Source organism: Falco biarmicus, chromosome 5, assembly GCF_023638135.1.
Source record: "Falco biarmicus isolate bFalBia1 chromosome 5, bFalBia1.pri, whole genome shotgun sequence".
NCBI classification, from domain to species: Eukaryota; Metazoa; Chordata; class Aves; order Falconiformes; family Falconidae; genus Falco; species Falco biarmicus.
The window spans coordinates 60,003,633-60,019,897 of record NC_079292.1 but is presented as its reverse complement, the minus strand read 5'-3'; the positions used below and the strand labels follow the sequence as shown (position 1 = coordinate 60,019,897).

The 16,265-nt window shown below is 45.2% G+C and overlaps 1 protein-coding gene and 1 long non-coding RNA gene across 3 annotated transcripts in view; one reads left to right on the top strand and one right to left on the bottom strand.

Annotated features, from left to right (window-relative positions):
- Window positions 1-1,713, top strand: part of LOC130150649 (uncharacterized) — a 37,486-nt gene extending 35,773 nt beyond the window's left edge. The window contains exons 2-3 of the long non-coding RNA XR_008822316.1: window positions 200-477; window positions 570-1,713. This is a non-coding gene — a long non-coding RNA (uncharacterized LOC130150649). The remainder of the gene's footprint in view (window positions 1-199; window positions 478-569) is intronic.
- The window catches only part of SYN3 (synapsin III), a 201,146-nt gene that overhangs the window by 178,468 nt on the left and 6,413 nt on the right, over window positions 1-16,265 (bottom strand). For both annotated transcript variants that reach the window (XM_056341791.1, XM_056341792.1), the window contains exon 3: window positions 1,723-2,219. In XM_056341791.1, coding sequence (XP_056197766.1) covers window positions 1,723-2,039 — 317 coding nt within the window. In that variant the 5' untranslated portion in view covers window positions 2,040-2,219. The remainder of the gene's footprint in view (window positions 1-1,722; window positions 2,220-16,265) is intronic.

The following is a 16,265-nucleotide window of genomic DNA, read 5'->3' as shown; positions in this document are numbered from 1 at the left end:
TCGGAAGTCTGCATGACAGAAGAACAGCTGGCAGATCTAAAGGCAGGGATCTGAATGCAGTGTGCATTTTAAAACATGAAAACACTGCAACAGAGTCCAACCCCTCCTCACCCTTTCCCCTGCGGCTACCTTCAACACCATTTATCTCAAGGAAGACCTAGATTGGCCTTTGACCTAGGGCTTTCCTCTCTGATTACAGTGTTTTGGAGTAAGCAGTGCCGGCTAAGTCCCAGATGCTATAGCTGTGGCTTACAGACACTCCCATCCCCAGCTGGAGGATGCTATGTTAAGGGACTGCCACCTGGCAGCATCTTCAAGGAACTGCAAAAACGCTAAAGGAGAGATGGAGGTTGGTGAGTATCAGCCTACTGGGAGACTTGGAGGTGCACCCAGAAAGGAGAGATGAGAGTTGAGCCAGACTGGTGCCGACTGAACTACCTGGAGTTAAGAAGCTGCTGCTGTGATAAAAGACAGTAGGTCAGTGAAACTTTTGATATGATGACCCACTCTCTTAAAAAGTTGTATTTCCTTTGAGAAAAATCCCACTGTTTTCCTTCTTTTACTTCAAGGTGGTTGAAGAAGCCTGAGCTAGCTGTACTCTGTCATTGCCCCTTTTCAGGTAAGAGCTAAGATCTTGCTTTGTGAAGATACACGCAGGGAGGCAGGTCCCACTTTGTCCCCACACTCCTAGGAAAGCAGGGAAGACCAGAGGTGACAACTTTACTGAAGAGTGGTGTGGGATGAAAAGAACAATAAATAATCTCCCTTGGCCAAGACCTAGTAACCCAACTTCTTTAATTCTGAAGTCTTCAGTATGGTCCCCTTGCCTGTGCTACCCTTTTTTCTGTCTTGTGACAAGCCAGCAGACATAACAAGAGCAACTCCGCAGCACACACTCCGGATGTTCCCCCAAATAAGTCTCTTGGCCAGCTTGCCTAAAGCTTTCTAAACCAGCTGAGTTTGAAAGCAAGCACACAGTAAGCAGTAAATAATTTCTCTAACATTTCAGAAGACATCAGTTGTCCTACCCTTTGGAAAGTATCCTCTGCTGCCCAATAGCACAGGAAACAAGCTTCCAAACTTTTGTTGGTAAAGAGAGACCTGCATAAACAAGAAAAATTTGAGGCTTGGCTTAGCTGAGCCTGAGAGCCTTTTGCCAATAGTCGCTATACTTAGTGGGTGAAGGGCCCCTGACCAGCAAATGAACTCCAGTCATTACTCTTGGTAATAGTAAGCTTGGGTTATCTTTCCATAATTTAAGTACAAATTTTCATACAGAGAAAAGCTCAAGAGAGATTGAGAGCTGGAGAGATCGAGGTCCTTTTCATTTTTAGAGCCAGCACAAACAGTAGGCTAAGGTCCTGAAATACACCACTAACGTATCTTCAGCTCTGGTCACCTCTTAGGACCGTTGCTAGATGTGACAGCTCAGCTAAGCCTGCTCAGCCAAGAATGCCCTATGTGTGCTCATATGTTGAGGCTATGAAGGATTTTGTCAATGAATATCAAATCAACGTGGTTTTTTTTTTTCAAGAAAGATATGAGAAAAGCTGACACTGATATTTACACAAGTCACCAGACAGACACTGACCAGAAGCCATAGTTGGTGACCTGGATGTGAAAGTATCTGTGTACCTCCCCGCAGATGCCCCATGCTTCTGAGATCCCTCTCATCCCCCAAAATTTGTAGAGCTGAATTCAGCAGGGAAGGTCTTGACTTACCAGTCCGTGTGTGCATCATCGATCACCAGGAGGATCTTGGGTTTCTGGGCCACAGGTGGTGTGGGGCTGGCCGAGTGATCGATTAATCCTGCAGCTGCTTGCGTGGTTTGCTTCATGGCACTGGAGATGGAGCTGAAGATGCTGGTGCCACTAGAGGAGGAGTGCGAGGGCTGCGGTGGCTGCGGGTGCTTTCTCTCCGTGGCAGGAGAAACCGGGGAGCTTGTGGAGTTGTCAGGACGCTGCAAGTCCATCATGTAGCCGTTGGGCAAATTTGCCACAAAACTACTGTCTGAGAGACGCCGCCGAAGGAAATTCATTGTTGCAGTGTTGTGTGGAAACCTTCTCAGCAAGAGGGAGGCTGGACGAGTGTCACCAGTCCCAGGGAATGTTTCTCCGTGTGTGTAGGGTACTCTTGCGGTCCAGGCAGGCAGGCTTTTCCCCTGGAAATCCCCCTGGACAAATATGCCTTAGTTTTTCAGCTATGTTTTCTTTCTCTCCTGTGGGAAGAGAAACAAAGACATACCTGTGAGATACATACTATGAGTCTGAGATAAGAAAAACTCTTTTGGCCTTTTAAACGGATACCTTAATCAACAATGAGAGGAAAAAAAGACTACCAATTTCTATGCAGTATGCTACACTGGAACAGAGAAACACATAGGACAAAGTATGTTTCATGGTGCTCTCTCATCCCAAAACGTTTTCTGGTCTGGGCAGACCAGCTTGTACTAGCTTAAGGGCTAACAATTCTATAACTGTTCACTGTGGAGAAAGAAAAATTCTTCTGACTGTAAATGTTAATCTTCAAAAGAGAGACAGCTTATTTCTGGTATTTCATGTGTAAGAAGTAACACACGTTGGTTACAGAATAACCAGCAAATGATCCAATATGATAAGAAGTTGCATCATCTTTGGCAGGCTTGTAAGCACGGCTCTGAATTTAAGGAACAAAGGTCTTAAATCCAAATAGCATGTAGAAGTTAAATAGTAGAAAAATCCCTTCGTGCATCTTGATCAAGTGCAGTGGCAGCTTCAAGTGCTTGTTTCTGTCCCTGCTCCTCTCTGCACTCAACATTAGACCTGGAGCCAGGTGCCTGCTGGTAGCTGCTAGACATAGCAGACTACCTGATTTTACAAGTTCACTTGTAGAATTTTTGCAGGTACTCAAAACTAGAAGCTTGGCTGTCTAATCTTCACATACTGCCTTTTTTTTTTTTTCCTGTTGCTGGTTTTTTTTGTTTTTCTAGTTTTAAGAAGAAAGGTCTGTTACTCTGCTCAACTTTTCCAGTGAGAAAATGAACACTGAGAAATATAACTATCTGTCTCTTCTCCCTTGATCATAGCATGATGACTTTGGTTTTGCCCAGAACACTGTTTTTCAGCAGTTAAATAGTCTCACAGAGTTAATAGTTACTTTAAAAAAAATATTTCACCTGTAGGCACAGCCCAGAAATGAGATTTCCACAGTAATTCCCCAAGACTTTTTGCCTGCTGAGACAGCCTTTGAGTCTTGACCAGAGGCTGGTTGGTGAGATTTAAGGTGGCGGGGTGGGGTCGGGGGAGAGAAACATATTGCTGGTAAAATACAAATGTTTTTCAAAACAGACATATCTGCGGCAACAAAAGTAAAAGGCATCCTATATATCAAGAGAGATGTGTCACAGGGATTCCTGGTATCATAATTAAATCATGCCCCAATGCCCTTCAAGTCTTTCTGAATGAGCCCCCTACAACCGCTGGGGCTCCCTGCCTCCACCTGCCTGGTCTGGCCTCCCTCGGGGCTCGCACCTCTGTTCCAGTCTCCGATTGCCTCTCAATGGCAGTAAACTGTCTTTTCCCAGCTGGTCCAAGAAAGCTCAGTGTCTACAAATCTCCCTCCCAGAGCTGTGGCTGAGAGCTCATGGAGCAATGAAACAGCTTTTTTTAAAATTAGCTGTCATTTATTTTCACCTATAGGGAGACCAAGTACTTGGACCTGTCTATGTCTGTACCTCTCAGCCCCAGAGCCTTAGGGAGGCTCAGATGAGCCTTCCTGGAGTAAACGAGCTACAAAGAGTCCCTTGGCACATGTCCCCCAAATCTCATCATCCATCACCACTCTGACCCCGTGGGCACAGAATCCATCTGGAGTGGGGGCTCCGCGGCTCCCTGCTGAAGCTGCTGATACTGGTTTATTGGAGCAACTTTTCTTTTGATTTCTCAACCCTAGCAGTACAATTCCTCTGACTTTGCTGAAGCCTGGAGGTTGTCTTTTCCCAGGGAATAGCTCAGGAAATCTTTAATGACTTCCTGCCATATTTACAGTCGATACCATATCTTGAGGCATTGTGCTGACTTCCCGCCTGGTCCTGGCACACCCGGTGACCACACAACATCAGCAAACGGGAGCACTGGTGAGCGCTTCGGTAGCACTGACTGTTTATGCAGTGATTATTCCAAAAAGCAGGTAACATATAGTATCCATGAATTATGAGCTAGCTACTCACCTCACATACGCACCCACACAGCACTTGGCCTGCCTGTGTCCTAGCGCAGTAACCGTGAGTGCCGGCACAGAGCCAGCCGCTGTTCCCTGTCCGTGATGGCCAGGGAGCCTACAGACACTTTGTGGGGGTTATATACCACAGGCTGGGTAAAAATGTGCTGCGCTGTCCTCTGCCTAGGAACCTGTTTTCTACCTTGCATAACACAAGTAAGAAAAATCCCCCCACTTTAATGACAGGCTGCTCAAGAGTAGGTCCAGTCCTGGTTCAGAGGAGCACCCCAGGGATGAGTCTACTGTCAGAAGGATTCCAAATGAGTATCCCGTTACTGTGTACAGCAATCAGGCGTGCTCTTTTGGAGGACCTTGGCACTAACTGGCACGAGGTGGCATGTAATTTCGATATGAGTCGCAGGAGAAGTGGTTTTATCACGAGCCGCCTGCCCCTTGCACGCTTTGCACAGCATCGCAGAGCTGCCGGTTCCTGCTGTGGCAGCTCTCAGCCACGGGAGGGAACCTGGCCCCAGCCATACAGGCCAGACAAGGCTCTTTTCACAAGCCAGTATCCTCGGGACAGGGTCCAGCGGGACTTGCTTACTCTCCAAAGTGTTTCTCTCCCCACACCCCCGCCCCCCGCCCCCCCCCCCCCCCCCCCCCCCCGCCAGGTGCTTGCATGGCTGCTTCCTCCTCTGCAAGATTTGCATACTCCCAAAGAACACGGGCTCCTTGCAAACCATCAGCAAGTAAGGAACTGGCAAATGTCTCTGCTCTGCCCTGCACTGCAGGAAGAAGGGCACGGAGGCACGTGGCATAGGTTGTCCTAGATCTGGGAAGGGCCAGAGTACCCTGTGATGCACCTGGAAGGCATGCAGGTTTCCTCTGCAACAGGGCTTCCGAAATTGTGTCCTTTGGTGTACTGTTTACAATAAAAAAATTACTATACTTATTGCAAGGCCACAACCACTCAGTTCCTGGACCCTTCTAAACAGCAATATCTACAGTGACCCATCATTTTTTTCCACCAGGGGTTTGGTGGTGGAAGGTGTTGCCCAGGAGCCACTGCAAGCTGGCAGAACTCTCTTGCCTGGAGAGGCTGGGACACTGCACTCAGGCTGGCCATCCCCTCTGCCCACTGGCACTGCCGCCACTTGCTGTGAAGTCTGGGCTGTGTGCCATGGGCTTGGGAAGCAAGGAGAGAAAACCTAAGCGACTGATGTCACAGGGCAATCTCCCTCCAGCAAAGCATGCAGAGGTGAAATTCAAACAGAGTGACACTGCTGCAGCAGAGAGCAATGCCTGGCTCCACTCTGGGACAGGGGATGGCAAACCTGCCACAACTTTGACTTTGGGTCTGTCAAAGCAATGGCACAGACTGCCCTCCTTTCATTACATACATTTTTCTAATGAGCTGGGTAATGTAATTAAAATAGAGGGTTTTTTGTTTTTTTTTTTAAATGAAGTTATTGGTGGCTTTTCTGGATTGATTTATTGATTGCCATTAGTGCTACCACAGAGGAGATCTTCTCTGCAATGGGGGCAGTGTAAACTGCCAGCAGATTCCTTTGCTCACTGGCAAAACTCATCGCCTGCTCCTGCATCATGCGCACTTGCTGTTACTTAACATTCAGCTGTAGACGTTTTCATATAGGCAGAGGCTGAGTAAGTTAGGACTTCATTTGCCTACTGCTTGAAACTCCCCGTGGACATCCTGAGGGCTCACCACCTCAGGCCAAATCTGGCTCTGCGCAGATCTCACAGCATGCAGGTCTCCTGCAGCACAGCATCCACCTGGTCTACATACAGATCCCACCCTAGCAGCCAAGCGGGGCTGTAACTTCAACAAAGCCAGGAGCCAACACCTCCTTCAGAAGCAAGACAAATATGTTAAGTGGTATTTTGTCGCTCCAGAGCCACAGGTAGGAGAGCTGCTGGCTCTACACCATCAAATTGTACCTTGCCTCTGTGTATGCCATTGTCTTCCTATGGCCCACATGAGACAAGTCACCTACTTAACACTGTGCCAGGCATAAAACTGCCCATAGGAAGGCCTGTAGCCCCCTGCACAGATGAAATATGGCCCATGGGCTGCTTCTAGGTGAGACAGAAGGACCTATTGAGTTCCTCAAGCTGCAATACAGCAGCTGCCTCCCACCACACAGGAATAATCTGCTGCTGTATGAAGCAGCTGCTCCCGAAAGCTAGATGGGATAACAGTGGGCACCTGGGCTGTGGAGCTGCAGGTTGGGGATCTAGGTTTATTTCAGGATGGGGAAATAATAAACAAGCCATAGGTGAATGAGTGAGTCCAGAGGAAAGAGAGCAGGCAGGAGAAAAGGGAAGAGGAGGATGAGGAGAAGGAGGAGAAGGCACAAGCAGAAAGGGAGGAAGTAAGCAGGAATCGGTTTAACCAAAAGACAACGCAGGAACATGCGGAAATCCCAACAATGAGATTAAAGTCAGGGAATCAAAAGGAAACAATGTGAGCAACCAAATGAAGCAAGAGGAAGGTCAATTAGAGCTGACCTTGAAAACAACAGCAAAGAGGCTGGCACCGTCAGCCCCTTACTAACGCGGTTAAACTTCCTGGCTGATATTTTCGGAAAGGCAAGGGAGGGAAAGCAATCTGCTCCCTCAGCATGTTGACAGCAGCCAGGCATCTACCTGCTTTTTCTCAAGGATATACGCCACAGAGATGCAAGTTATCTCAGAAAACCTGTTGACATGTGTTAGGAAACAAGAACAAAGCGCTCACTTAAACCTCTTGTCAGGTTACTTTCTAATGTGCAGTAACATCCAGAGGGAACCAATCTCAGCTGGCTGGTAGCTGTTAACCATGCTTAGATTTCCCCTGAGCTTGTTATCTATGCTGTCAGGTAATGAACTGACACGACCGCGCCAGCCTGCATCTGATTCCTGCTCAACAGCCTCAACAGTGCAATGCTGGGAACAGCAAGGTGGAAAAACAACACGGAGAGATTACCCTGCCACCTTGCCATAAGGGACTAAACACTTACTGCTGCCCCATGGCAGATGGAAAGATGAGGGGATGCTCCTTACCTGGCAACAGCCACTTACTGATACCCCTCACATCCATTTTGTGGATTGCCTTCAGCATGCACTCAAGTCTTAAGATATTCCCCTGGGTCCCTCTCAGCCCTCCGGCATACGGACAAAATGTGGGAGTGAACTTCTGTGGAGGGACAGCCATGTTAGGTAGCTCCAAATCCAGCTGAATGACTTTCTACATACGTTTTCAAAAAGAGGAAAGCAAGAGATTTTTTATTATTGTCAAGCTTTCAGTTTTTCACCCTCAATGGCTTCAGCATTCCTTGGCATAGCTTGATATTTCTTGGGAAGAATTGAAAGCACAATAAAACAATTAGTTCTGAAATTAATTAGAACTTTTGTTGTGTTGGGGTTTTACCTCACTTGTCACAGTTTTGGACTCAAGAGGCTCATGTGTTCAAATATTTTTCAGTATTCTTCAGTGCAAGCTGAAATTCCATAAATCAGGAAATTAAAACAATAGGGGTTGGAAAAGAAAGGGAAAAGGATACCCCACCACCCCATTTTGTAAACCTGAAGCATATACAAAAGCGTAAGGGTTGGAAAGACTGTATGTAGTTCCAAAGAACAGAGGAAAGCAGAGAGTTTCCATGCTGGTGTTCAGTTTGCAAAGAGCTTTCCCAAGCGTCATTAACGCAATACAGCTCTAAAGCAGACAGTGGTAGAAATCCCCCAAAGCACGTACATAAGCGTGTACATCTACAGCACAAATTCCACCTAAAATCAGAGGGTTTTGTGCATCCACGTGCCGGAGACACTTCTGGAAATTGTGTATCTGCTGTGACTGACACCAGCAGAGCCGCTCTGTCTTTTTGAGGGAGTTGCAAGAAGGCAAGACCCTGTAGCTGAAGGGGGTGGCATGGCAGGGGAGCAGTGGCACCATGCCATCAGGATGATAATGTCACCTAGAGCCCGAGTTCCCTGTTGTGTGTTAGAGAGTTGTTCAGGAGAATTTCACTTGCTTCCCAAATTCTCTATTACCTTTCACAGCAGCAGTGATTTCCTTTGGAAACGTGCTCTTCAAGGATTTTTGCAAGAAGTCAGTGCCTTGTATATCCAATTTCTCTGTTTAAAGAGATCCTCAGAGATCCCAGAAGGTCTCTGTCAGAAACAAATCGCTTTACCGAATTTAACATGCTTCATTAAGCCACTAATACATATAAAGGTGCAACAATTCTTTTGTCTTATTGCTGCTTTCTTGTAGACCTTAAAAAATCCTCTCTACTTTCTTGGGTGGCTAGTTAACTGGAAAAGTCTAGGCTTCACAAATCTTATTTATATTTTCAGTTTGCAAAGCTGTCAATGCCTTCTATATAGCAGTTTCAGCATAGGGGGGTTGCCTTACCCGGTCCTGAGGATAATGGGTGTGCACATACCAATCTGAGTGCAAATGGGACCATTTCCCAAGAATCACACCCAGCACAGCAAATTAGTTAGTCTGTTTCCTCTTTAGCCTGTTATTTCATAATAGCAAGCTAAGAAAAGAAGGAGGGAAAAAAAAGAGTCTAAAATGATCATTGTAAGATCATCAGGCTTTCAAGTAGATTGCAAAGGAAGATGACTAAAGCCATGAACAATAGCAAATGTTTTCTAGTGAAAAATAAATCTGAATATTATGGTAATACTCTATGGCTTTAATACGCCCAAGAACAAACTGTGATGTGCTGCTTCTTGGAACCAATACATTATTTCCTCATTTTACTCTCACTGTGGAAATCCTGTTGGCACCTAACGGCCACAGTGTTGTCTCAGTGGTAATATCCCCTTGTCAATGAGCTTAAGGAGGCCTTTTGTGGCCTGTCTCTGTTCCATACCAACACTTGCTTATCAGCAAAGCCAGACCCAGCTCAACTGGAGCAGGCAGTATGGGGCAAAGAAATCTTGTGCTAATCCTTGAATACTATAGAGCCATCTCCCACGGAAAGTCACTTGAATTGGCATACTGCCTCCATTTCTTATTTCCCTAGAGTACTGTGGTCATTCCCACCATGAGCAATAGTGACACTAATGCTTCCATTAAGGCTAATACTTATACACATGCCAAAGTGTTTCCTCATGATTATATTACAGCAAAGCAAGAGACAGCAGTGCAAACCTGAGAATTTATAGAGATAAATGCTCTGTATATTAAGCAGATGAAAGGGTAAGAAGGAAGCTCTGAAGCCTCCATCTTTTTCCTTCCCAGTCTTGGATCTGATGCGGTTCACGTGTGTTTGTGAGACATGCTCTAAGTTTCCTGCAGTAACCATACAAGTCCTGATTTCATGGTGATAAGAGTGAAAGCAGCACTGGACATGCCATTAATAGAACAGGGTTTTCCTTCAGCTGAGAGACACGTTGCTTTGAAGAGTGCCGATCTGAATAAAATCAAGAAGCTGGATGTGTTTAGTATGTAGGGCCTGCCAATATGCATTAGGGCTCATCCAGATAAAAGATGCCTAAGGGACTGACAACTCACAGGTTCTCAGAGGAAACTACAGCAGCCTGGCCAGTGCTAATGGAGCTCCTGTTTTGATTATGATCACATACTCTTCCTCATTCAAATGCTATTTTCTTTCTACTGTATTTCAATTCTGCCACAACAGACTGGTTATTTAAAATGCAGGTAGACAGACTATTTTATTACTATAGAGTTAACGAGATATGTTGGGGGCGGAAAAAGTGCTATGGGTCACGAAAGGGAAGAAACAATTCACTAAGACAGCATAACATACACCTACTAGATAATTATTAATTAATTGATGATGATAAGAAGGATTATCTGTTTGGAGCACAAATTGTATTACTTTACATATGTTTATAAGACAAAAATGGATCGCATATTTCCAAATAACATATCTTAAAACACAACTCTGAAATTCTTGCATCAATGCTTCTAACTCATTTTAAAATGCCACAAAAACTCAGTTTATTTCCCTAATGTTCTGTGCTTCTGGGGTTTAAAGAACTTTCCTTTGAACATCTGAAGTCCTCTAAACCATCTACAGTGCTAGTATAGTCCATCTAAGTTTTGCTGTTATTTGCATCCACACACCACCAACGCTTTCCCCAAACCAGTCCAGACACCATCATATCCCAGTTTCTCAGATTTTTCCCATATGGTGAGGAACCCCTTGTAATACCTGAGATTTATGCAGCCTGATAGTGTGAACAGCAGGTATGTGGCAAAATAAAGCAACAAGGTGCTCATTTGCTTTCTAACCGTATGTGCTTATCTCACGTAGCAGCACTCAATACAAAGAGAATAAGCTGAGAATTTGAGCACAGTTACTGATTTATTTTGATGATGGAAGAGAAAGACAACATTTTGCTGCACTCTAGGGAAGATTTCTGATGCAACTGTATGATAGCTTAATGGCAAATTATTTCATGTGCTGTAGAAGTGGTAGAAGATTGACTGGCTAGACTATTTTCCCCAAAGAGGCAGAGAAAATGGGGACTAGTAGACCTTCATCTGGAGTACTGTAGGAGTCCAACTGGCTACGTCTGTCTCAAGCTCTGTGATGACCAACCCAAACTGTGCTGAGTACTTGTAGGGATGTTTTTCTTCACTTTTTTTTTTTTCCCATCATTGCTATTGATCACATGGAGACACATGAAAAGCTGTGTGGGTTTGTGCAATACACCCCTTTTGCTTGCACCATGTACCCACACACTTCTTAGCCCAGCAAGGGTGACAATTCCCTCTCTCAGAGCTGGACTGAGCACCCCACTCTTCGCAATGTCACCAGTGCCTGCTTCCCAGCTGCAGCCTCACAAATGTCCGTGAGATCCTGCTCTTAGCATGGCTGCAGGTTGGAGCTGCAAGGCACATGTATTCATGGTGCCAGCAGGAGCCTGTGCAGAATGGTCAGGAGGAAGGTGTTTCTCTTCCTTAATAAAGTATCTGGCCAGGTTTCAAATGCCATTTAAGAATTTATGTTGGCTCCATAGGGATACTGTGTTGACAAAGAGTTTTATCACCAGAGGTGCACTGCTGTAATTAGAAAATATGTTTTAAAAACCTAATAATAAATTATTTCACTACTTATTTCACTAACTGTCCTTTATCAAGTTGTCTTCTCTCCCGGTTCCTGTCTGCTTGCCTATCCGTTTTTTGCATTCGTGCTGGACGGTGCAGGAGCCCTCCATAACTGGCTCCAAACACCGGAAATTATGTTTAGGCAAAAAGCATCAGAAAATATAATACATGAGTGTGGGAACCGGAATAGATTCTGGACCCAGACAAAGTCCTGAGAGATCAGGCTAGTGGGCTGAGCCTGGACATGGAAAAATAGCATGTGATTTTAACAGAGTCCTATGCCATCAGCCCGGGGAAAGGTCACTTGGTGTCAGTGACTTGGTTTCCTCACTTAAGAAGACAAGTTTATTTTGTAGCGCGCAGAGATGTTAGGCTCAGCTAGCATGCCTCGGTGCTGCACCACTGAACCCAGGCAGGAGCAGCTTCAAGAGCTCTGCTTCCCCTGCTGATCAATAACTGAATCACAAAGCTTTTCAGGGTTACGAAATCGACCAGCCTTATTTAAGAAGCCAACCACCAAGCCTTTTAAGGGCTGGTCAATACGTAGCCACCATGATTTGGGGGGTAAGGGGAAGTTTTCTTGGAGGAAAAAACTTGGCATTTTGTAACGGGGAATGCGAAGAATTGATCTGCACAGCTGTTTAATTTCTTTTTCTCCCATACTCGTTGAACTTCTTTCCCAAGCCTGGAAAGGAGAGAAGGAAGGGGAAGAGGGGAAGGGAGAACCGGCGGTGGCTCTGCAGCTGGGAGGAACTCGAGCCGCACACATTGGTGCAAGCTCTGGCTGGGTACGCACACACGTATGACGTGACTAACTGGTTACAGGGAGCACAAACATTGCAGCGGGCAGAACAGAAATGGGGACATCCTAGGAATCTCAGAGTTATCTGAGAGCCACACTGGGGCCTCCCTTTCTGCATTTGTGTCTTGACTAGCAGGACAGGTAGGCAGTCGCTAATTCATCATAATTGTATGATGATATAGCTAACAATAGAAGCAGCATTGCTAAGTATTCCTATTCCTCTGTGAGACAGTCTGTATTTGATTAGGATAAGTGGTGCAGCCCCATGTGACTGAAGCTTACTGACAAAAGCCGCTTTTACTGTGGATAGTATTTACAGAAAAAAAGACGTGCCCAAGAGGAGACTGTAAGATCAGTTGAAGAGTCCAAAACAAACTCAGCAGAGCTCTGAGTAATAACTAGAGAGCTGCCTTGCTCTGCTGGGTTTATTTTCAGCTCTTGCCCAGACAGAGTCACCTGAGCCTTCAGGTTGATAAAGGCCAGTGGGTTTAAAACATTGCTTGTTGAAACTGGCCACCCTGTAACAACTGCATCACTTTGCATCCCTATGCAGTCATAGAGATGGCTAAACCCACCCCCAGACAAACCCCAGGGCACAACTTTTTAGCTTCAAGATTTCAGAGGCTGGCATGGGTGGCAAGACGTTAACTACAGCAGGCTGAGGGAGTATGTTTACTCCCTGCAGCTCTGCATGGAGCTACGCACTCTCCTTGTTAGCCTGGCCTCCCCTTGTTAGGATGATGAGCCGAATTCTGCCTGCACTTACACTTGCATGGTCAGTGTTTGCCACAGGCTTGAGCTGAAATGCAAGAGATGATATTCCTGCATGTTGCAGTATGGCAGTCCGTGCATTAAAACACACAAAACATTATTCTGTATTTTAAGACTGCACACAAAAGGAAAACAGTCCTACATTTTTTGTGGATAGGAAAAGCAGTTCCTTTCTCTATATTCTTTTATTATGGGTATTTTACTTTGAGCAGGTTACTTAACTACTTTGTGCCTTAGTGTACCTAATTTTGTAACAATATTTCTGTTAAATAAAGCGTGGAAATACTAAATTGGGTCAAGTTTGAGAGAGACTGACATGTGTGGTGGCATAAATACAGGTTGCAGAGGTGTTCTATGATACACAAAGTAAGTATAGCAGCTGTTTAATATTAAATCTACCTGAAAACTGTATTACTTTTTAACATGGAAGGATGTACAGAGTTCCCAGCTCAAATGAGAGCTGCTAAGGTCACCAGAGTCCAGTTTCAGAGCTGATCACTGCAAAAACTCTTGTGGATACCTGTAAGATGTTAATTATTTAAGAAGGTAGCATATGGGTGATCTTTTATAATGAGCCAGGTTAGACACAAAGATCTCCATCCCCATTCCTATCCAATGCAAAACCATTATCTAAACATGTTCCAGTGATGGGGTTATGATAGTCTGATATCATCAGTGAACTCCATCAAAGTATATGAATCACCTTCACATGTTGGCGATAGGCACTGCACATCCACATGTATTTTCCTAAGAGCTGTAGGAAGAACCCTGGTTAAATCACTTCATATGGGAATCCACATGTAAAACCAAGGCAAGAGAGGGTCATACTGTAAGCACTAATAATAATATACACTGCATGATAACAAATTCATAAAAGTCCTTCACTATTATCAGCTTAATCACTTGCTCTTTTCTTGCTTTGCTCTCCATCATTAGTATCTCATTTCGAAAAGAGAATCACTTTGGATCTCTTCAATTACTACTAAAGCACTGCAGAGCACTTGTAAAAGATCAAATAGATTTAAAGACTAGGATCATTGAGCTTGGCCTCCCACATAGTGCAAGCTTGCATAGTTTCTCCCAACAACTCCTGCTGTGAGTTTATAATTTCTGGTTGAAAAACCAGCTTCAAAGCTAGTTTGTATATACTCACTGGTGTGTCCAAACCAGTCCTGTAACTAAACCATCACCACTGCAGCAGGAGCAAAGCAGCAGCTCCCTGAAAACCTGGGTGAAGAAAACAGCATTTTGTCTGGCTGTGATGATCCCCCAACCAGCAGGGACTGCACGACCATATGATAGCCCAACACAAAGACACTTGCTTAAGCATCCCAGAAGAGCTCAGATGTTCATGTTGTAAAGCAGCAGCTGTCTCCTGAGCAGCTAGATCATGAGCAGCAGCTGCTGCCAGTGCATCATCTGCAGGGCTAGTCAGTGCCTGGCAGCAGTTCCTACCTGAGCTGATTTTTCAGTTTGTGCTATCCTGAAGGTTGAACAAGAAACACTGCCAAGTGATGCAGGAGATGGCAGCTGGTTTGTCAGCCTTGGCCCTGCCCCCCCTCTGCCTGTTCGTCACTGAGCCTCATGGCAAAGCCCATCCCCTGGGAATGCTGCCAGCCACAGCCCACCAAGCTTTCTTTGCTAGCAAGCAGCAGCAAGGCTGCAGACTTCAATCAAACTGTTGGTCTTTGCTGGCACCTCCATGCAATCACAGCAGCTACCTGATGCTCCTTAATATTAATGAAGCAGCAGCAAGAACATTCTGGGTGGAGAAACTGTGGTGGAAAAAAGCTAGTTAGTAAATGAGTATTCCCACCTACTAAGTATAACAACTGCTTTGTGTTAGCAAAGAAAACTCAGTTTTGCAAAGGGGAAGCGCAGAACCTGCTGGAGGCTCACAAAGATTTACTGCTGATGATTATTCCACCTCCTCCACCAGCTGCTAAAACTGACCATATCATGAAACAGGTATGTGATATGGCATCTTTAAAAAAACAGGGCCTACCTGATGCTCTACCACTAAACATAAAACCATGCACTTAGGAGGTTAGACAACTAAAGAGTCTATTCATTCTTCACCACCTAATCTGCTCTGGCAAAATCTGCTGGTCTTACAGCATCATGTGAGGGTAACCAGCTATTGCTTCCATTAGTCCAAGGTGTGGGAGGCTCTGGAGAAAGTTGCAGTTGTAGATGCCTCACTAATAATTAAACCCTGCTGGTGTCCTCTCACCTTTCAAGCCGGAGGACAACCACCTCAGAACTACCTCAGGGTCCTCAGCAGATCAAAACCATCTAACAGTGAGATGGAAGAAAGACAGACTGACAGAGGCATAGCTGAAGGTGTAGGTTCTTCAGAACATAAGCACTAAGGTCTTTTCAGCCATGGTCGTATGGAAGGAATTACAGCGCAGGGAGACATATGGAGCCAGGCTAAGAATGGTCTGGAGAAAAATTTTTGTATTTGTAAGAGTAGGTTGAAAACCAGACTGCTCATTTCAAAGGAATTTTGCCATTTTAAAATATTTTTTGCTCCAAACCAGCACTACAAATATTCAAAATTTTCTTGTAACATGTTGTATCAAATATCACATTCATTTGTAGGCTTTCTTTTCCAAACAGATTTTCAAAGTTGACATTTCCAGAGTGTGCCTCACAGCTGATGAGCTGTGGTCTTTCAGTGGAGAGATGCTGCAGTGAAATGTTGCTGGCTGACTCCTTCTAACAGTGGGGTTGAAGGAGCATCATGAGGTCTGGGTATCACAAGTTAACAGCATGTTACTGTTATTTATTCCAGGCAACCAAAGCTGGCCACAAAACTTTTCTGTCTGAAAGATGAAATGCCACAGCAATACAGAAGCTCATTACTTTTGTTTTCACTGGAATGTTTACCAAACTTCAATATTGTGTGCGAGTTAGCAGAACAGAGTGTACAGAGAAATTCACACGGTGACTTACTTAAACTGGCAACTATCTCAGAAAAAAGAGAGTCAGTTCCTTCCTTTCTAGCTCAAGCAAAATTCTCACCAACTTCAATGGGATTATCACTAAAATGAAAAGAGTTTGAGGTTTGGATCTGACCCCTTTCCCTTTCTGACCACAGCGGAAGGCAGATGATCTTGCACCGCCAGCATGACAGCACGACAGCAGGAGATGCCAGCTAGTGACTTCAGAAGATCTGCAGCTGCCCCGGGTAACTAAAGGCACCGTCCTGCTCTTTCCGTGGGTCACTCTGAGGGAGCGGACAACAGTCACGCAGTTTGACTGCCGGGGCTCAGCAAAAGAGGTGGCACTTTCTTTCAAGGCAGAGGCATGACATGTAAAGCCAGAGGCCAGTGACCTGTGACCGAGTCAGAAACATCAAAGAATCTTCCTGGGGAAAACCTCCCTGCACATTAATA